Here is a 23,747-nt window from a genome sequence, read left to right as displayed (position 1 = left end):
TATTTCCAATAACAACAGAATATTCGTATTCTTATTGCATCGAGAGAATACTTTTGTAATGCCATATGTAATTTGTGGTTTTTTTTATGATTTTCGACATACCGATATAAAAAGTACACTAAAGAGTACTGAGCATTTACCTATTTGTTTGGAGGGAGAAAGTTTCACATGGTTTTTATTTCCAGGTTTTGTCACTGGGCTTCAGATCAGCTGTCCCCCTCCCCCCTTCATTTACAAACAATTTGGTGTATTACTTTATGTTTTGTATGAATTCAGATAACTTTGCACAATCCGTGTTTGAAGCATAAAGACCTGGATATACTTTTAATAGTATCATTTCATTACAGATTTAATTCCTCTTACAGCATAGTATTTAAAATAACATTTCGAAAAGCTTTATCACCGGAAAGTTTATTTAAAATCCCAAATAGATTTGAAATTCATAGATTATATAAGTACCACATTTACTCTTAAATTTTCATGTAAATTCATACACAAGTAAATGGGCACTCTTTTATCAAAATGGGAACACTTTCACATATGTTTGAAATGTGAATTGGAGATGCAACACCTAACTAAAGTTACAGATGGACGTGTGTTAGTCTTTTATGTTCTGTTTGTTGTTAATTGGTCTATCGCTGTTCCGTTATACTTCTTTTACCTTTTTATGATTTTAACTATAATTATAGTTACAATTGTCATACTTCATGATGAAGAATTTTTCATGGATCAACTAATATGTACGTTTTACTTAAATATATCTAATTCTATATTGTGATCAGGAAATTAGATCATGTAAATAACAATACTTCACAGATATTCAACAGCATTAAAAGACTGTCAAATAGGAATTGACGGATATGTATTAGCAATTACATCGATCTTCTTGCTTTTAGAGACAAATCTTCTTTACATTAACTTCGATCGTAAGAGCACGACAATTCTTAAACTTCATTTTGAATTCTTCTATCTAAAATAGAACACAAGACGTCTTTTATTCTCATATTTAAATAAGGTATATGAGAGAAGAATTGAATAACAAACATGAACAATTACCCAAACAGGTTTGTACTTTTAAGAATTATTAAATTCTTATGGTAATAGTCCATAAACATTGCCTAAAATAAAGTACATTTTTATTTGAATATAACATGTATATCTTGGTTGGATCCATTTCATGTACTGAATTTTTACTCATAGGATAGTCATGAAGAAATACATGTACGAATTTGAGATGTGTATTTCTGTCATGATGGTAATAAGATGCAATGAAGTCATCTGGCATTGGTTCTTGTCTTGTTGAGATACAAAAAAAAAAAAAAAACAGTTTCAGCATCATAGTAGGACACTCGTATAGATGCACATTGATCAACATTTAAAGAAGAACCACACAGCAACCTCATCACGACCGACAAAATGCAGTGCTCCCTGGTTTTTGTTTGTGCTTTCTATTTCAAATGTAAGAAGAAAATAATTTTCAGCACCTAAAGTATGAAATACCATACATTTATGTATGGAAATTGGAGTGTCAGTAATTGAAATCTTAGTATTGGTAAGAGATAAAGTATTTTACATACACTAAATACAACAAGAGGCTTTCTTACACAAAAACAAAAACTTGGCAAAATCGAAAGTTGAAACACATCAAACGAATGAATAACAACTGTCATATTCCGTACATGGTAACAGTATTTTCCTATGTAGAAAATGGTGGTTTAAACCTGATTTATAGCTAGTTAAACCTTCAACTTGTATGACAGTCGCATAAAATTATAAAACACACAAGTAAAAACAAGAGACTTTCTAATAAGACACACAAGTAACTACATGAGATGTTTTAATAAGACCCACAATTTACAATAAGAGGCTTTCTAATAAAAAAAAAACCTAGTAACTACATGAGATTTTATTATAAAACACACAAGTCAAAACAAAAGACTTTCTTATAAAACACACAAATAAATCTATGAGGCTTTCTAATAAAACACACGAGTCAACACAAGAGACTTTCTAATAAAACACACAAGTTACAACATGAGGCTTTCTTACAAAACTCACAAATGATTTTTTTAGGAATATTTAGTCCTCAATGCTCTTCAATTTCGAACTTCATTTGGCCTTTTTTTTTCGATAGAGTCACTGATGAATCTTTTGTAGACGAAACGCGCGTCTTGCGCGAATACAAAATTTCAATCCTAGTCCCTATGCTGAGTTTATTTACAACGTGAGGCTCTCTAATTAAACGCACAATTTACAACAAGAGTCTTCCTAATTATTTACAAGATGCTTTCTAAAAAAAAACACAAGTTAAAATAAGAGTCTTTCTGATAAAACACACAAGTTGAAACAAGATTCTTTCTGATAAAACACACAAGTTAAAACAAGAGTCTTTCCAATAAAAAACACAAGTTAAAACAAGAACCTTTTCTGATGAAATACACAAGTTAAAACAAGAGTCTTTCCATTAAAAAAACACAAGTGACAACGTGAGGCTTTCTAATTAAAAACACAAGTTAAAACATGAGGCTTTCCAATAAAAAAAAACACAAGTTAAAACAAGAGTCTTTCTGATTAAACACACAAGTTTAAACAAGAGGTTTTCCAATAAAAAAAAACACAAGTGACAACGTGAGGCTTTATAAATAAAAACACAAGTTAAAACATGAGGCTTTCTAATAAAAAAATCACAACTTACAACAATATGTATTCTAATAAAACACACAATTTACAACAAGAGGCTTTCTAATAAAACACACAAGTTAAAAGAGGCTTTCTACAAAGAGTTATGAGAGATAATGTAAAATTATTCTCAGCACATAAACGTAAACTTTACCATACATGTATGTATTTAAATGTGAGCGTCAGAAATATTGAGAGTCAAGACAAGAAAAGACAAATGCAGTATTTTACTCTCACCACTTGTGACAGATAAATGCATAACACACAATTCATAACAGGATACACATATGAGATTACAAAGCAACTCAAGTTCAACACAAGAGTGTGCTTTATGTGCCATCTGATTTTAACCTCACCTACGAAATTTCACTGTTTGTCGTGATTGTTTGGTGGTCGTTAAAAAGATCCATCAGTGACTCCTCTATAAAAGAAAAGGCCCTGTCGTAAAATACATTTGAAAGTAGATACATAAATGACTTTTTGAATTCACTTAATAGCATTTTCAAACAGTGGATATCTAAGCCCATAAACGAATAAGATAAATTGTTATTTACTTTTATAATACAGTTACAAATAAAACCTTAACATTAACAGAACACCATATTTATTGTTTAACTTCGAACTAGATACCTTAAATAACAGGTTGATTGATACACGTTAGAGTTTACAATGCTATTCAAAGATCCAACTGATTCGGTTTCTTGATAATTGCACATTGTATCTTGAATTATACATCTTCGAATAAAACTACAGATCACATAACATGATATAGAATAGCATTAAACATTTGAGACCTTAATGGAACATGCACGAGGGAGTCGTTAGATTATATGTTTAATTCAATGATGACATATACACATACATAATTTCTTAACAAAGACATAAAACATGGAAGATCTATGGCCACAAAATGTAAGTTTTGAAATAGACTTTCGCTTCTATACGAATTTACGAAATAATGGCAATTAATGATATCTATTTGTAAGTAACATGTTTATACATTTTTGTTTAAAAAAATCTGTCAGCAGAACTCTGGAAGATTGATTCAATTGTTAAAAGCACACAGATAAAGTTCTATCCATGATTCACCTCAGAGAAAGATAATTTGCACAGAAGGGGAAGGCAGATCCTGTTCCACTTACAGCACAGGATTTTTCCTTTCGCAAATCAAAATTATCATTATCCATTTCAGAGGTGAATATAGCAGTAAATGCTTCCAATTTGTGATGCATTGTCGTTTGGTTTGAATTTCAGTGTTTTTGTTGTTTCGTTTTCCCCCTCTTGTAGTTGATGTGTTTCCCTCGGTTTTATTTTGTAGCCCGTATTTCTTTTCTCTCAATCGATTTATAACTTTCTAACACCGGTATACTAATATTGCCTTTAATTTACCTCTCATTTTTTTTCATTTTGAAATCGCTATAATCAAGTATATAAAGATAATCTTTAACTCAATTAGAATCTTTAGAAACATTGCTTACTCAAAATTCAGAAAAGGATCTACAAGCATAAATTTTCTGAAAATTGTAAGATTATCTTTTTCTGTATCTAATACAATATATGAGTACGTCTGCACCTCAAAATTGAATGATATATTGGCTCCATCGATCAGAACATGGGTTATGGCTGAGCTTTCTGAAGTAATGATATTTTTGTTAGAAGAAAGTCATTTTTTGTTATAATACACTCCCTGTTGTGAGAGAATAGGAAAACCATCAATAGACCAAAGCGACAACTTGGACACGTTTGTAAATGTGTTTTCAAACGAAGGCAATCAAACTTAAAATACTAAGCAGAAGAACATCCTTCAATTCTGACATTTTCTCGTAAAATACATCATTTCAAACTAATTTTTATGTTGACAAATAAAACCAGCGTGAACGATATTAATAACCGAGGAATCATAATGTAATTTTCGGTCTGTTCGCTTTGTTGGAAATTATGTTATCGGTAAAATGATGAAATTGAATTTTGATGAATCGACTCGATTTATTCATACTTTCAAATATCTTGGGAGATTAATAGTAGATTTTATATACATACATTGCCTCCTGATTTTTCATGCGTTCCCTTTGAGACATTATTTTCTTGTGTCTGTCACTAAAAAATTGATTTCCAGGGAAAGCTAATAATTCTTTACTGCAACATAATATTGAGTCAGTTAAATACTACAACACATTTTGAATTATAATGATAAGTATTTTATTAATATTCTCTTGGGATGAACCTTTGTGTTGCACCATGAAGCTTGATAATACCTACAATAAGCATGGTGATAACAAATTCCGGAGTCTCGTCGTTAACGAACCTTCGAGATATTAATGTGTGTTTCAGTATATCGTTCGGTCTGTAGTTAGTAATTTGTATTAGATTTTGATAGATATGTTATCGTCGTGATTTTAATGTTTTGAATATGTTGGCCAAATAAAGTACACATGAAATACAAGTTCGTGTAATTCTTGAATTCGTAATCACTAGTATTTCAGTCAATCGCTCGCATAATTTTTAATGATGGAAATCTTTTATTTCGATAGCCAAAACAGAGCATATTTAGAAACTAAGAGTGCATTTCTTTTTAACACAAACGATACAAAGGTTTAGCGAGCACACGTTTCGATCATTTGTTTCTAACATACGCTTGCAAAGTTTGCATAAACTTTGACAAACTATACACTCTATGAAAATACGTCTACAGTTTGTCATTCTAACTAAAACATGTAATGAATTATCTAAACATATTTTTTTCCACTAAAAAAGAGGAATGCTCTTGGTTTGAAATAAATGATCTAAACGTGTATGCACTGAACCGTTTGTATCGCTTGTGTTAGAAAGAAATGCACTTTTCATTTAGAACCATTTATTGTTTGGTTTTAATGAATTGGACTTGGAAAAATGACAAAGGGTATGTCAGACTAAAGATCCGATCAAAATCAATCTGCGATAAATTTTAAATATTTGAACATGTATTACAGACTCTTTTTCCTAAATTTAATAGTCTTTAGTTAACCTTATTTCATTGCAAAGATTGGGATACGTAGATACGAGTATCTTAATTTAGGAAGGACACATCATGCAATTATCTACATCGTAAAACTTTGGATAATGTCAGTATTCAAGCTGCACAGGCATATAGGGAACCAAGTATGTCATATCTATCTACATATATACAAATCAGTTTACTCTCACTCTGATGTGGTCTTTTATTATATCTGATATGAAATGTCCTATTAAATTTTACATGCTATTCTAAAGATCGTATTTCCTATTAGGAGCTGCAAACAAAAAATCATTCTTAATGGTAAAGCTAAAGTCACATGTTCGAAATATGTTGCTCAATCTTCAAACTTTCTGTAGTGTTTTGTTTCGTTTTGCTTGATTGTCTCCTTATTATACATAATTAAGGTAATTCGATTCTATCCATAAATTAGTTTTCTCTATTTATTTAGAATGATAGCTTGGAAAAAATGAAACATACGAGTTATGAGTCAATTAGATAGAACTCATCAATAAAGGCAAAATTAGTTCGCCGATGTTTAAATCTCATATAGAGAGATAGCCAGTGGTCTGTGTCGTATACGTAAAGTATGGTCGTTTCTTGATACTAAATAAAGGCAACAGTAGTATACCGCTGTTCAAAATTCATAAATCGATAGAAAAAAAAACAAATCCGGGTTACAAACTAAAACTAAGGGAAACGTATCTAATAAAAGAGAACTACGACACAACAGAGACACAAAACCGAAATGTAACACACACAGAAACGAACTATAATGTAACAATGGTCATTTTCATGACTTGGTACAGGGCATTTTATGAAAATATGGTGGGTTGAACCTGGTTTTGTGACATGCCAAACCTCCCGCTTTAATGGCAGTGTTAATTATAACATTAAAATGACAACATTACACGACAGGGTTACAATAAATTAAATAATCAGATAAATGGGAGAAAATAGGACAGAGAAACAAACGAACAATAGCCATCAAAAGGTAACAGGTTAAAAAATATTTTAATACGTCAGACGCGCGCTACGTCCAACCAAAATATTATCAAGATTCATGACAATTAAGTGCTAGACATGTGGTATAGACCTTTTTGTATGGTGTGGGTTATGATCCTCTTGTATCACACGAATATCAGTCTCTAAAACTCCTTCTTAAAAGAAAAATTATACGTAGACAACCAATGATTATGTTATTGAAGTTGGACAGGAGAGGGTTGAGCAATTTTTTTTTGCAGTGCTCAAGCTCCTTTTATAATAACTGACACCAGTTAATGACCCCGAGTTTTTTTTAAACTTTTTGTACGCATCGGCGAGAAAAAAATATATCAGAAGTTTCAGCACCGAACAATACCAAATTTGAGCGCAATAATGTAATCTATTTCAGCGCTAAAGTTTTAGGTCGTTTTTTCGAAAGATTCAGTTACCATTGCCAATTGTTGACTGAAATTAGTTCATTTTTATGTTTTAACAACATTACGTAGTAGAATAAGAAATGTTAATACCAAGACAACACAATGTGAAATTTCAAATCTATTTAAATGCAATGCTGCATACCACCAATCATCTCATATTTTATTTTGTGAACTCAACTGATAAAAATCCGTTTTATCCTGGAATAAAGACAACATTAATATGGGAGAAATTTGATATTTAAATCGAATTATTTAAACCATGACAACATCTTTTCGAAGTTAGAAATTAAATGGTTATTGAACATCTCCATTCAATTTCCTTATCTTTCAAAACACTGTCGATTCCATATCCGTCACAAATTTCACTTTCCTTTCCTTGGTTAACGTTTCTTTGAAAAGCAGTATTTTCTATAAACTGTAAGCGCAATGAATTTAGAATAGAACCATTATACATTATTTTTTTCGGTTTTAGTATTGTGAGGTAAGCTTCATTCAACCAGGCTATCGAAAATACAGGTGAACGGATATAAAATGGCTGTAATATCGGCACAAAATAGCAAACTCAGTTTCTAAATACTTCGCCGGTTATATCTTACTATGTCAAACACATTGTAGCCTAAAATCTTCTTTCACAAGGTTTCATCTCCCTGAGGCAAAGTTGACATTGATTTGGCCTTTTTTGTGGGTCCTGTTTAGTCACTTAGCTCGGTTCATTTACATACATGGTTTTCTAATATTTTGCTTTGATCGTACTGATGAAGATAAATCCAAAAAGGGATATGGACCCATGAAATTTAAAACGGGTTGTTTTCAGTGTTTACCTTATGAATGAAAATATACCTTTAGTGATTACCTCAATATCCACCAAAGGTCCTTTAAAATCATATGAAACAAGTGACTAGTGATGATTATATTAAAGTCATTTGAAACGAGTTTCTGATGATTATCATGTTTTAAAAAGACATATGAAACGGGTTTCGGGTAATTATAATGTTAAGGAAATGGTTGAACCAATGCATTCATACATATTTAACTACATATCAATAACATATAATTGGGAAATTATATTTCATTATGTGATCGTAGATCAAAAACTGCTAAAAAAATATCGGGTTTGTTACAGTTTTTTGTGTGCAGAAGTAAAAAGTAACATCACAATAATACGGAACTCCGAGGAAAATTCAAAACGGAAAGTCCTAAATCAAATAACAAAATCAAAAGCTCAAATACATCAAAAAAATAAAAAAAAAACCGTTATATTCCTAACTTGGTACAGGCATTTTCTTATGTAGAAAATGGTGGATTAAACCTGGTTTTATAGCTAGCTAAACCTCTCACTTGTATTACAGTCGCATCAAATTCCATGATATTGACAACGATGCGTGAACAAAACAAACAGACATAATAAACGATCATAACCTTTTGATAAACAATCAACACAGCTTCAATATTTTATCAAAGTCTCACCAATTGTATAACATAATACATTCCAATATACATTTAAAACATTGAGTATAACATGAAATATTGGGTTATATATATAAAACATATTGTATATTAAAACTGCAGTAAAATATCATTAGCTTAAATACTAAAACATATACAAGGGCCATTCTATTAAGAATTATGAGCGACTCAGCATAAACATAAAAGTAATAAGAGAGATGATTAAGCTATGAGCTTGTACCTGTCCAAAAACAGGAACCTTTCTATTGGTTGCATTTAGCTATATCTTAACGTTAGTTTTCTGTTTGTTTGTTTGCATTATAGCAATCAATTTCGGTAAGTGTGTGATAATGAATATCTTCGACGCAAAACAGACAAATCTGTCAAATTGAAGTATGACCTATTATTTTATATTTTCGGACAGTTCTTTAATCTTAAACTTTATCGTACAGGACGCATATTTTTGTTATTGCAATCATGATGGTCATTCAGTTATTTTCTTACGCTGCAACTGAAGGAGATACTGTAGCGATACAATGTATATTTATAACTACACTTGTTAAAATAAACGGTACGGTTTTGGTTTCCAAATATATTTTAAGCTCACCTGGCCCAAAAGGGCCAAGTGAGCTTTTCTTATCACTCGGTGTCCGTCGTCGTCCGTCGTCTGTCGTCCGTCGTTGTTTTTTTACAAAAATCTTCTCCTCTGAAACTACTAGGCCAAATTAAACCAAACTTGGCCACAATCATCATTGGGGTATTAAGTTTACAAAATGTGTCCGGTGACCCGGCGAACCAACCAAGATGGCTGCCATGGCTAAAAATAGAACATAAAGTGAACATGTAGATTTTGGCTTATATCTCTGAAACCAAAGCATTTAGAGCAAATCTGACATGGGTAAAGTTATTTATTAGGTCAAGATCTATCTGCCCTGAAATTTTCAGATGAATTGGAGAACCCGTTGTTGGGTTGCTGCTCCTAAATTGGTAATATTAGGGAAATTTTGCCGTTTTGGGTTATTATCTTGAATATTATTATAGATAGAGATAACTGTAAACAGCAGTAATGTTCAGCAAAGTAAGATCTACAAAAAAGTTTACATGACCAAAATGGTTAGTTGACCCCTTAAGGAGTAATTGCCCTTTATAGTAAATTTTTTACAATTTTTGGTAATTTTTTGTAATCTTTTACAAAAATCTTCTTCTCTGAAGCTACGAAGACAAATTTAACCAAACTTGTCCACAATCATCATTAGGGTATCTTGTTTTAAAAAATGTGTCTGATGACCCCGCCCGTGAACCAAGATGGCCGACATGGCTAAAAATAGTACATAGGGTAAAATGCAGCTTTTGGCTCATATCTCTGAAACCAAAGTATTTAGAGAAAATCTGTTGGGGATAAAAATTGTTCATTAGGTCAAGATTTATATGCCCCCTAAAATTTTCAGACCAATCGGGCAACTTGTTGTTGGGCTGCTGCCCCTGAATTGGTAATTTTAAGAAAATTTTGCAGCTTTTGGTTATTATCTTGAATATTATTATAGATATCGATAAACTGAAAATAGCAATAATGTACAGAAAAGTGAGAACTACAAATAAGTCAACTTGACCAAAGTGGTCAATTGACCCCTTAAGGAGTTATTGTCCTTTATAGTCAATTTTTTACAAATTTCATTAATTTTGTAAATTTTTACTTAATATTTTCCACTGTCACTTCTGGGCCAATTTCATTATAGATAGAGATAATTGTAAGCAGCAAGATTGTTCAATAAAGTAAGATCTACAAACACATCACTCCTTTGTTTAACATGCACATAAACAAAGGTGAGCGACACAAGCTCTTTACGGCCTCTAGTTTTCTTTAAAATATTACAATGTACCAAATGTGTCATGGAACACTTGATATCCCTGCCAATTATGCATATGTCATTTATTTTTCCAAAAGATAAAAAAAAAACATTGAATACTTTAAATACAAATTAAATGTCAGTGATATATTCTGTTTTAACAATCGTGCTATTTTTTGTCACATCATTGACATTTTTTTTTCCTTATTTTGTATTAAGCAACACGACGGATGTCACTACTTATCACCCTTCCGAACCGTATGAGATCAACCCTAGCTTTTTATTGTCTTTCGTGTTGATTTTGCTCATAAATTAAATGCACATGTTTTATTCAATGCGCTTTTAAAATACGGAACTGATTTTTAAACTGTTGAAGGATTCCATTGGACATTCTAATAAGGTTTCCCCCGTAAGGAGCAGAATTGAGAGCAATATAATGATGGTGGTAATGTATAAAAGTTAATAATCGGCAGACTTTCGAACGATTTTTTTAAAATCCAGCCGTGTATATAGATAGCGAATACGTCCTTTCCGTGTTATGGTCACTTCCTTATTCCGATTTAGAAACTGATTCGAGGTCGTGCCTTTTAGTGTTTCAAAGACGGAGTTTTGACTTGGTTTTAATTCAAGTCTATGTTACCAATAGCATATTATATCTTTTGGTGACATTTATACAAAGGGCAGGAGTAAGAAATCACTATGATTCGGTTAATCCTGAAAGCAGATTTCTGTAATTCCTTGAGAAGACAGTCAACATAAGAAAGTGGGATTTAACATGCGTTCTGGACATCCGTCAAGGAAATACTCCCCCAGATAGTTACCATAAATAGACTTTGTAGGATTTATGCTTCGGTAAAACCACTCTTGAAAAGAGCGTTCTTTTGATATCGATGTTGCGACAGAACATGCGACATTACAATAAAGACATATTGTGTGATTTTTTTTAACGTTTTTAATTAAATAACTTAGTTGTCGTCTGGAAAGAAAGTGGTTAATGTTATAAAAAGTCGATTTGGAGATATTTCAGATAAAAGAATTGAAAATTACATTATTTTAAAATGCTTTAAAGAGAAGACGGATGAATAATTTAGTTCAACATACATTGTGTATAATGGCATTTTAAATAAAAAAAAATGTTTTATGTTTTCATTCAATGATTGACAAGTGTCCGTTCGAACCAAGTAAAGCGAGTGAAGTTATTTCAAAATCTTTTCTTCCTATTTAATGATACTTTAATTTAATTTCTTAGATCTTTCGGAATTTAAGCGCCAGTGAATGACAGTCATTATCTGCGATCATTAAAATATTCAGGTGATATTTACTGTGTTAAAAAGACACGAGATTTAAGTCAGAAACGGGGTATTTTATAGTGCATGGATGTCATTATAATCAGAAAAGTTTCTATTAGAATTATTGTCTTGGATAAAAGTTGTCTTTGACTAAAGAAATAATTATAACAATAAAGTCTTTGAACTTTGTGTGAATGGTAATATCTGAGGACATGAAACTTCACTAAAAGATAATTGTTATACGATATCAGATTGTTATACGATATACACTCTTTTATTACTCTCGATTAATATCTGCAGTAGAATGCCTAAATGGGAATTTACAGGATAACTTGTAAAGGAGAGGCGAAAGATATCAACAGGATGCATAAGTCGAAATAAACTGACAACGCCATGTTTAAAAAAGAAAAAGACAAACAAACAGACAGACAGACAAACAGACAGATAGACGAATAACAGCACAAAAGCACAATATAAAAACTAAAGACTGAGTTATACGAACCCACTAAAAAGAGGGGGTCTGAGGTGCTCAGGAAGGGTAAGCAGATCCTAATCTACATGGTGCATACATCATATTACTCATGTAAGTTCAAACTCGGTGATATGTCTAGTTCTGTAATTCATAATCGGGGGAAAGGGAATAAGATTGGTGCACATCCGTAGTCATCTGTGAAACAAATATTCCATAACGGTCAACTCGTGATGTATGAGTTTTCTTTTTCTAGAAACTTTCAATCCAGTTATCAGAAAATGAATTTATGTCAAAATCTATAGAAAAAATCAAAGACTTTCCGTTTTGAATTTTCCTCGGAGTTCAGTATTTTTGCTAGTTTACTTTTTATTGGAACAATAAAAGGAAAAAAGTATAATAATGCTAGTTTTTGTCCATTTAAATTAAAAAAAAACATAACGTAATGTCTGATGCTCAGTTCAAACGCAATAGCACCAAAAACTTTTCGAATCAGCCGGATATATATATATCAATGTTTAAAGGGATTTGCATAAACAATTATACATTAATTATTGATTGCAGCATCGTTCAGCATACTAGATCTTGCATTTCCAATATTGTTTAGGATTCTATCAAAATTGTCTCTTATAATATGTATATACATCAGTACTAGTCCTTTTAACTTTTTTTTTTTGACAAAAGAAAAACATGTATCATATGAAATAAATATGATTGTCATTACGAAAACTAATTTCTACCATGTTAAAATAGTCCATTAATTGAAATAGATTTTTCATTCTTGATTTATACTATGATAAGATAATATGCAATGATTAAAAAGTGCTATGAAAATGAAGGAATATTTAATAACGATTTTGTTGAATGCTTGGTATGTTTCCACGTTTATCCTCTATAAAAAAAACACGTTATTAGCTTGCACTCAATGCTTCTTGTTTGAATGACAATAGCAATAGTAATGAAAACTAAGACATTAAAGAATGACATACTGCACCAGACGGAACTATGATAATTCAATATCCCTTGTTTTTTTATTGAAATTATTGGGTTAGTTGGGATTAAAGTAATAAATACTTTAGAAAAGGTTGGTAATGAATATTGTTATTCGATATTACCATATGACATAATTTTATCCGATTATATAAATGAAAGTGAAAAACTGCGATCGAACCAGAAACATATATCGAGTACTACATATGTCTCTGATAGAACTAATGTCGTGGCACCATCAAAATCAGATAAATTCAAAACACAATTATGTGTTAAAATATACAAACAGGGACCGTGAGTCGAGTAAGGACAGTAAATACCAATGACAAAAATGAAAAAGAAGAGACATAAATTCTGAAATAAGCAACACGATCACCATTCAAACCACCAACGGTGTATTCAATATCAAACACAGAAGTAATGTAAGATTGAATAACAACAAAATGAACGAACGGGAAAATGTAAAATTGAGAAATATTTAAGTTTAGTCTGTGGATAAGAAATACTCACAGATACAACGATTGGTGATCTTTGCGAACTGCTTACATTGATAAATGTTTAATATACTTGCGAGCTGATTAAATATAGGAACGCAATTGACCGTTTAATCAGCTCGCAAAGAACATCTGTAGTTGTTATCCATTCGTTTGATGTGTTTGGGCTTTTGATTTTGCCATTTGATTAGGAACTTTCAGTTGTGAATTTTCATCGAAGTTCAGTATTTTTGTGATTTTACTCTCTACCAACAATTTTATCGAACTGCTATAGTAATTAACATTTTCTCTATAGTCTTTCTTTTTCACACAACGAGAACTAGACATCTTACACAAATTGAATAGCAATAAATATAATTCCATGGAATGAAAATTCAAATCAATAAAGTCGTTTTTCTTTGCGCAAACACCTTTTATTTCCTCTCATGGAGAATATCAAAATAGCTAAATAAAATATTTGATGAATTTTGCAGGTTGTGAAGATCCTGATTATTGTCGTCTGCCTGTTCGTCATCTGTTGGCTACCATTGCAGGTTTACAATGTTGTGTCACAAGTGTACAGAGAAGTTAATGAGTAAGTATTGTGTAATAAACCAGCAACTGTCATTGAAAATCCATGAGTTGCAGGTCTTTTAAAGTTAATATGCATTGACTCCCTAAATCATTGAAAGTAATTTTTTTTCTTATGATTAGAATCACTTTATGGGTTTCATGATACGTGATCGTTCCAGTTTCAAAAAGTAACAGATGAGATACATTTGATTTATAAAAATATGGTAATTGTTAGATATAAATATAAAATAAGAAGACCTGGTAATGTTGCCGGTCTGACCTGAATCCAACAGAGTTTAAAACGTGGATTTAAGCAATACCCATTTGATTTGTTTCACCCAACCTTGCTCTCTTTTAAATGGTTCATTTATAAATAAGCAATGGTCTTATTTAGATCAGTTCCCTGTACTTTTAGAGAAAAGCAGGCTATATTTCCTTTATAGAACAATTTTAATGTGTTTATGTTCGACTGACAGAAAACATCTCACCTTTTACACCTAATGTTCATCAATCATTGGTCAACAGGAGGTTTTTATTACTAGATGATATTTTCAGTTACTATGAATACAAAAATAGGTCAGTTGTATGTTGTGTACTGACAGGATTTAACTGAACATTTAAAATTATGTTGGTCAAGTTATGATTGCAAACACATTTAATATTTCTGGCTTTCATTGTTTATTGTCTTGTGTTCATTTATTTTGATAAATTTTTGTATTATCAACCTAAAATTCAGCATCTAATTTTTCTTATTTTCCGATTAAACATTAACCTGGTAACTAGGTGTATTTTCAATTACTGTTAGAGTGAACTGTATGCTCGCCAGTGGCGTATTTATTCTTGAGTGTTAGATGTTGGAATTTTTCGAAATTCCTAACTACAAAAACTTAAATCATGCGCATGCAAATTTTTATAATATAATATAAGAATCCCAACGACCAAAACAAAATTATACTTATACTACTATAATTGAAATATTTTACCATTACAAAAATTAGATTTAACGTGACGCGTTCACATTAAAGATAGTATGGATAGTATGTCAAAATTGGCTCTTCATGTCATTAATATAGACATATACATTCAAAAAAATATCACGACTTAATACCATGAACTATTAATCAAAATTGACCGTAAACTAAGAAGACGTCGTTTGATTGTGATGGATCATGTGTCCGACAATTATTATACCAAAACAGTTAAGTCATATATGTCATAGTACGATGACTGTGACAATTATAATAACAAACAATTAAGTAATATATGTTATATGGACTATGACTGTTTATTGAAAAAAGAAATGAAAGAACAAATAATTTCTTTATAACGGTACATGTATGGAAAATTATTATTATATACTTCCAAATTTCTCCACTTATTATTGAGAGCAACATTTCAGCAGCACCTACAAGCGACGCATATATAGCACTCTAGTTGATATAGACAGGTTATCATTAGGTTTTCTGCTTACAAGGAAGCCATTTGACCATCAGACTTGTGTTCTTGTTGCTTTATTTTTGTCTATGGAATAATTTGTGGCCTTTCCTTTCGCATGATGTTGTCTGTGCATTCTATTACTTGTGAGTTTGATTGCCCTAGAAATATTCTCCTTTTTATTGACTGATTTCTAGAATTATAACTCCCATCACTCTTTCTATTTGGCAAAATCTTTAGAAATTTTGGTCCTCAATGCTCTTCAACTTCGTACTTTATTTGGCCTTTTTAACTTTTTCGGATTCGAGCGTCACTGATGAGTCTTTTCTAGACGAAACGCGCGTCTGGCGTTTATACAAAATTTAGTCCTGGTATCTATGATGAGTTTATCTGCTATACCGTCATTTCAATTTGTGAAATTTTCTAATATACAATAGGCAATTGTCTAGTATTTGCTTTTGTTGAAAGCAATTGGACAGAGAACTGTCTTCGTGTGGTTAAAAGTCTCCTTATTCACAATTTGAATCAACTAGCCTGATTTACAATTGAAGATATAATCAATGAAATAATCTTATCTCTCAATGCAGGACTGAAAATTAATTAGATCACGGTGATGCCGTAAAAAGAAACGCAAACAAAATGAAACCAAAAATATACTCCAAAAGATTGAAATCTATAAATCTAATCATCATCTGAGAGAGGTATAATTATCAGTAACAAGTAACTTATAACGACACTGATTAAGTTCTATTAGTGGTAAGGTTAGTTAATCGCTATCTCCTACCTTTATATAAATATAGTCGATTCAAAGCAATTAGGGAACAGTTGCACTCTTATAGTCAGTAATTTTAAAATGTCACGCTTTCTTCAGAAAGTATTTGTGGTTGTTTCGTAACGTCTATACATTGCATTTATTGAAATGTCAACAGGGATTTTGGCCGTGCTAAAGTCATTGGCCAATGAATTGATTCATATTTCATGTCAAAATTTCATAAGAGGAAGTACAGGACATGGGATGGTTAATATACAAGGCCAAAAGTGTTAACTTATACCCTGGGTGTTTCATGACATATTTTGAAAAGGTCAATCATATCTGATTAAGTAAGACATACATATAAACGGAAATAACTTCTAAAAGCATGATGAACGATTGCTTTAAGACCATTTTCAGGGAATATAAAGTATGCAATTCTTGATGAACTATGTCTGAAAAAGAGGACAGGTTTATTAAGAATCTAAAAACTTGGAAACATCGTTATCAAACTGTGGCGATATCAAAATTCGTTTGCAACCTTAGATTGGAAAATAACATTATAATTATATTTTGTATTTAAAAAAAAAAGTAATTTTGGATAAGAAATTAATAGATATATAATAAACTGTATTTTCAAATGTAGATAGAATAGTGCTACATATATATGATACAAATGCATTAAAACAAATGAGATTTTCCTGAGTTACAAAACAGATTGACAATAAAAAAAAATGACCAACTATGCAATGATGACTATAATCTATAACCTTCAGCCATCTCATATCCGACAAACATGTAAAGGTTTTCTTCAGCAATTTCCCCCTGTAACACTTTTGTAAAAACACATTTTAAGACTTGTGTTTTAATAGCTGTTGTACCTGGAACCTTTGATAAGTATTTACAGCACTGGGGCGAGGGTTTCACCAGCCCAGTAGTCAGCACTTTGGTGTTGTTATGAATATCAATTATATGGTCAATTTTATAAATTTACTATTTTCAAAAGTGTGAATTTTCCGAAATACTAAGAATGTTCTTATCCCAGGAAGAAATTTCCTTAGTCGTATTTGGCACAACTTTTGGGAATTTTTGGTCCTCAATGCTCTTCAACTTTTTACTTGTTTGGCTTTATAACTATCATGATATGAACGTCACTGATGAGTCTTATGTAGACGAAACGCGCGTTTGACGTATTAAGTTAAGCCTGGTACCTTTGGTAACTATTTAAACCATATCATCGACCATGCTGATTTGACTGAACACACATTTGAGCGTTACGTTCTTAACAACTACCAGTGATCAATAACAATACTAATTATTGATTAAACATAAAGCATTGGTACAGTGTCTTTATAACAAATTCTTGAACTTGAAGTTTAGGTCTTAACGACAGAGCAAAAACTAAGTTTAAGGCGATGACGATAATGGAAATTCTTTCCTAGATGTGATAATGGTATGAGACAGAAACTGATTAGGAAAATATTAATTAATGCCTGACAGTGTAAAATATTGAAATTTAGAAAGTTTTGATTCTACAACCACAACGTCTTAAACATATATATCATTAATAAGTATAGTGTTCAAACTTTTCATAGGATTGAACTATTTATACATGAATTGTTCAATATTATATTAAGTATATTTCTATATTGGCAACTACTAGTAATATTAGTTGAAGTGAGATGGAAAAAATTGAACATCCATACTAAAGCAAACCAGGCTTTATCAGCGTTGAAGAACATTTACACTTGTTACATAAGAAATCCGTATGTAAACCGTTTATAAGAAGTTATTTTCTATCTCTTCGTAATATTCCTTGACTTGTAATAAAGCATATTAGCTTCTATTTCCGATCCTGTCATTTAATAGCCTATAAATAATTGTTTGACTTGTTCTTGTTACGAATCTGCCTATAGAATGGGCTACAGGGACATTAACAACTCAATTAGATCAAAGATTTTATTTTTTTACTCCAGATATCCATTTAAAGAAAGTAAAAGCTTCGAACAGGTCTTAATTTTTTATTTCTATAAGCAAATGACAAAGAACAGGGATACTTTTTCTGTAGTCAATTATTGACTCCAGAGTCTTCCAAAATCACAAACAAATGGTATTCACATTATTTGACAAGCCATTCTTGTGTAATGGTCTTTCTACAGCTTAAATATTCATATACGTCCATTATATATTATGAATTGACATATACGTACATTGCAACATAGAAGAAATATGAATCAAAATGGAATTACTGTGCAAGCCGTCCGGTGTCTGGAATCAGACATAATTTAATTCAGTGTTTTAAAATAAGGAACTTAAGTAATCATCAATCATTCGGTATTACGACTAAAGAATTAACGTTATTTACAAAGTACGGTGTCTAATGATGGTTATCAAACTATTTAATGTGGCGAAAACACCTATTAGCATAGTAACAATTGCATGTTATATTTTTCTGGACCACAAAAATTGGCAATGTATTTACATATTATTGAAAAAAATGCAAAAATTTTGTAAGTGATTTGTCTGTGCACCAGTTAGTTCCGACATGAAAGTATTATATTGACAGGTATAGCTTCCATGGTTCAGACAACAAATATTTTATTCCCAAAATTCGCATAGTCGATGAAGTTCATTGATTTGAAACAAAGCAGTTTATGCAAAACTTTCTTACATACACAAGAAGAAAAAAATAAACGGACAGAAAATCACAGGACAAAAAGTCACAGGACATAAAGTCACAAATTTGATAGGACAAAAAGTCACAAATAATTTTTTGACAATTGTTTAAATGTATTTTGTAATATTTTCTTTTTATTACATACATGTATATTCATTTTTAAGAGAAGGAAATTACTCATAAACCTTGATAAATGAAAATTTGTTAAATTTTAATCATGCAAAGAAAATATGTATTGGCAAAATGAAGCCATTTAAGTACCAAACCACTTTAACATTTTGTTTTCATAACAATTATTTGATCATTATTGATATTTATTGAATACATTTTAATTACAAAGTTGCTTCAAGAAATATCCAAAAAAATATTTTCAAAATAAGTGTTTTCTTGTTCAAAGAAAAATAATCTGAAAACTGAATTGTGACTTTTTGTCCTGTGACTTTTTGTCTGAGACTTTTTGTCCGTGACTTTCTGTCTTGTGACTTTCTGTCCTACATTCAAAAAAAAACCAGCTGTTATTGTTTGTGTCATTTTTCATCTTGTGGAGAGTTGTCTCATTGGTAAACGGATCATACCACATCTTGTTTTTTATATCTATAAAAATTTACTTTTTAATTCAGTTTCAACTGTTATAATAATGGTAAACTTTCAATTAATAGACATGAACAGTGATTAATTTCATCATACACATATCCAATTAATCTTAATATTGATACTATAGAATTTGGTAGTGACTTAAAACAAAATGATTAACACTTGTGACAAACGGTATTATTTTTAAAAAAAAATATTCACAAAAATACTGAACTCCGATGAAAATTCAAAAAGGAAAGTCCCTAATCAAACGCCAGAATCAAAAGCTCAAACACATCAAATGAATGGATAACAACTGTCATATTCCTGACTTGTTACAGGCATTTTCTTATGTAGAAAATGGTGGATTAAATCTGGTTTTAAAGCTAGCTAAACTCTCACTTATATTAATCTCATCAAATTTTATTATATTGACAACGATGTGTGAACACAACAAACAGACATAAATAGTAAAAATGTCAAAAATAAGGGTACAGCAGTCAACATTGTGTTATAATCTTAATCCCTATAAAAACAAACAAATATGTAACAAAGAAGCACAAAATGGTATATAGACAAGAATACACAAATTTATTATAGTACAATAACAAAATGACGGTATGTATAAGTAAAGAGCCACGAAATACCAAAGAAACACAAAAAGGCATATAGACAAAGCACATTAGCAAAATGAAAGACAAGAATAAACAATGTTCTACAATAACACAATGACGGGATGTACAAGTACCGAGCCACGTCAAATGGATATCGATAAAAACAGACCAAAGAGTAAAAGTTATATTCATAAAGACAAATAAAAGAATAGTATATTATACAATTATAGCATTTGTATGAGGTCGATCCAAGGATATATTGACCTGAAAGAAGTATATTGACTGAGGACGAAGTTCGAGGTCGATATATCCTGTATTGGCCTCATAAATTGGCTATAATTGTTATATTATTAATTTTCTACCATATTTGTATCAAAATCGTCATTTGATTATGTTGTAATTTTATAGATATTATATTGTCTCCTAGACATTAACAACATATTAGTTGTTATTTCATTTACTTTTTTTATTTTTACATCTTATGTATTTGAAGATTTTTTTCTTCAAATACTCAATCATAGATATTTATTTTATAAAAACAAAATATGTCGGTTTTTAAATATTCTAAAAATAATCGTGCAATATGCTTTTTGCTATCCGCCGTTTTCTTTCAACCTTCGAAAATATAGTTTAACAAGTGACTATCCCTGAGCGAATCAAATTAGTTAAAATATACGAATTAATTAAATAATATAACACGTTATAAAGATGATAAACAACGTCAGTACTTCATCTCTTTATGAATTGCTATTGGAACGTATTAACCGAACTGTCAATTTTTCCAAGATTTTTTCTTCAGTATTTGTCAATGTTCGTATTTGTATGTTTTTCAGGATGAATGTTATTATCTAATTATTATTCAACACTTCATACAACGTTGTGTACGCTCCAGTCAATATTGTTTGAGACAGTTATAAAAATGCCAATACTTTTGCATTGGCTACTGTTATGGTAAACTCGACATTTTAAGTAATACATTTGTACATTTATTCTTATCAAAATAATAATATGTACACAACAATACTTTGACTAACATTTTAAATCATAATATGTAGATTCAAGTTAATTTCTGTTCCGATGATAGGGCTTAAAAAGACAACAATGAATTATTCATAGAACGTGATGTGGTGCCTACAAGACATTTTTAAATTACGGAAAATCAGGTTTGGTATTCAATTTGCTAATAAATTCCTATTTTGTAATCTCTATTTTCTTTTGTAAACAACTTAAAAAGACAGTCGGAAACTTTGAGAATACTAATATCAATGTTTTCTTACTAGTTTCAACTACAAAGTTCTAACACTCCTTGATTAAGACAACGGTTGAAAAAATACATTTATATGAAATATAACAAGACTTTATAATCTGCTGGTTGCATTTGTATTTAAATATTATTTGTTAACTACAGGATATTATTGGTCAATCGAAACAGGACATACATTTAAATCAACATGGGATAGGTTTTGAAAGAAGCTCAACAACAAAACTATTAATATATGTGAAAATAACTTTAAAAAATGAATTCTTCCCGTCAAATTTAACTCATTATTTATAATTGTAACAGTACAGTCTCAAGGAAGATCGCACTTAGTTTCCTGTCTAATATTGAGAACATGACTGTTATTCGTTAAGGAAAAGCCTCTCTACCCAAAGATATTCAATGTTATAATAGAGAGGATAGTCATTGACAATTTTCAAGACTAGACATGTAATTTTCTTCCACTTTTCAGCTGAGATTAAAGCTATATACGGTTCTGCAAAGTCTGAGTGAATTTAAGACAATTGGCGAAAAGCGGTAAAATTGAAGATATGATTGAATCTTGTAGACATACAATGAAATGTGGGTATAAAAATAGTTCATATTTTTGTTATTTCGTTGAAGTTTGATTTAAAATAATCAGCATTCCGATTCATTTCAAAATCAACACCGTTATCGATTTGAACACCATGTTTTCATCTTTTATTTCAATGAACTATTCTTCCTTTCTTCATAAAAAATTTATGTTTTTTTAAAAACATCCAACTATGAAGTATAATATTGCGGGAATGAAAAAAGAGAAAAGAAGATTCATCTGTTCATATATTGACAACCATGTAAATCAGATTCTCGTTGAGAGCAGATTTGAAAGATGACATTTCCATCATTGTGACAACGTTAGGATAGTCTAATAGGTTCCGGAATTTGTATTCTCAAAGTTGGAATTTCTAACGACTCGATCGATTTTTGTAAAAAATTTAACATATAAACCGTGGATACATTTAAACTAGCTGACCTACCGCGGGTTTTATGAACGAATAACTGACTATTTGAAAATTTGGGTAAGTCATTTCCCCAGAAGGCGGAAATGAAAGCTTTATATTCGGTCGAACTGCAAATAGAACCATTCGAGATCGCGGTATCCATTGTCAGTTCTTTGTAACATTTGGGAAGCAGATTTTTTTGTCATCCATGCGCAGAATATGTTTTCGTCCGTTTAACGGACGACAATCACTTTCGAACAACCATCATAACTTACCACTTGCGACGTAATCAGTCAAACAAACTTTATTAGATCAACTCGCTGAGGAACGATCGTTGTCATTGGTCTATTCAAACCTTCGACCTCATATAAACTTCCAATCCCCGTCGCCCAAACACACCTGCGTTATAATTGGTCAATTCAAACCTTCGACCTCATATAAACTTCTAATCCCCGCCGCCCAAGCACACCTGCGAAATTAGAACACGCGTACTTTAAACTATCCAAACTTAGTTTCCCTTGATCGACTGAAAAGGATGTTAATTAAAGAACGACAAAATCAGAAATGCATTCTAGTACATTGATCTCAATTATTGCACACATCGGCTTTGAAATATTAGTTTAACAATTTCTTGTTTAAACACCATTCAGTCACAAAGTTATATCATGTGTTCGTTTTATTTGAAATTGAAATCTCTAAATGCTGTAATGACTTCAAAGATTACTTCGACTTCAGTAAAAGTTCATTCAGTGTCATCAAATATACCATTTCTTTGATACCTTGGATTGAAGATGTTGTATTGATATGAATGCACTGAATGTGTATAACTTGGTTAATAAGTTAATCTAATCATAACAAAAGTCTAAAGACTATTGTCTAAAAGAGGGGCGAAAAATACCTACGGGACAGTCAAACTCATAGATTGAAAATAAACTGACAACGCCATGGTCTAAATATACAGAAAACGACTACTACTTGTTATCATTGTACACGAGTCTGTGTAGGTTCAAAATACACAATCTGTCAACAAATTTCATGAACATAATTGTTGTTAATTCCTCTGTTATGTCAAGCGTCTAAAGCGGATTGAAAAAATCAATTATAATTCGAATAAACCACAAATTATAAATTACAAACGAGACAGATGATACCAAGTGGTGAATAAAAATTTACTAGTCAAAGAGAGACGATATAGGACAACCAACAATCTACAACTATATACAGAGCTAAAATACGTAATTTTCATTGAGTGTCATAAAAATGAAGACAATCTGACAA

The 23,747-nt window shown here is 31.0% G+C and overlaps 1 protein-coding gene across 1 annotated transcript in view; it reads left to right on the top strand.

Moving 5' to 3' along the window:
- The window catches only part of LOC139514961 (neuromedin-K receptor-like), a 46,279-nt gene that overhangs the window by 18,323 nt on the left and 4,209 nt on the right, over nucleotides 1–23,747 (top strand). Inside the window, exon 2 of the mRNA XM_071304537.1 lies at nucleotides 14,101–14,201. Within this exon, the coding sequence (XP_071160638.1) occupies nucleotides 14,101–14,201 (101 nt within the window). The remainder of the gene's footprint in view (nucleotides 1–14,100; nucleotides 14,202–23,747) is intronic.

The sequence above is a fragment of the Mytilus edulis genome, chromosome 3 (assembly GCF_963676685.1).
Source record: "Mytilus edulis chromosome 3, xbMytEdul2.2, whole genome shotgun sequence".
Taxonomy (NCBI): Eukaryota; Metazoa; Mollusca; class Bivalvia; order Mytilida; family Mytilidae; genus Mytilus; species Mytilus edulis.
This window is presented reverse-complemented; position numbering and strand designations above follow the sequence as displayed.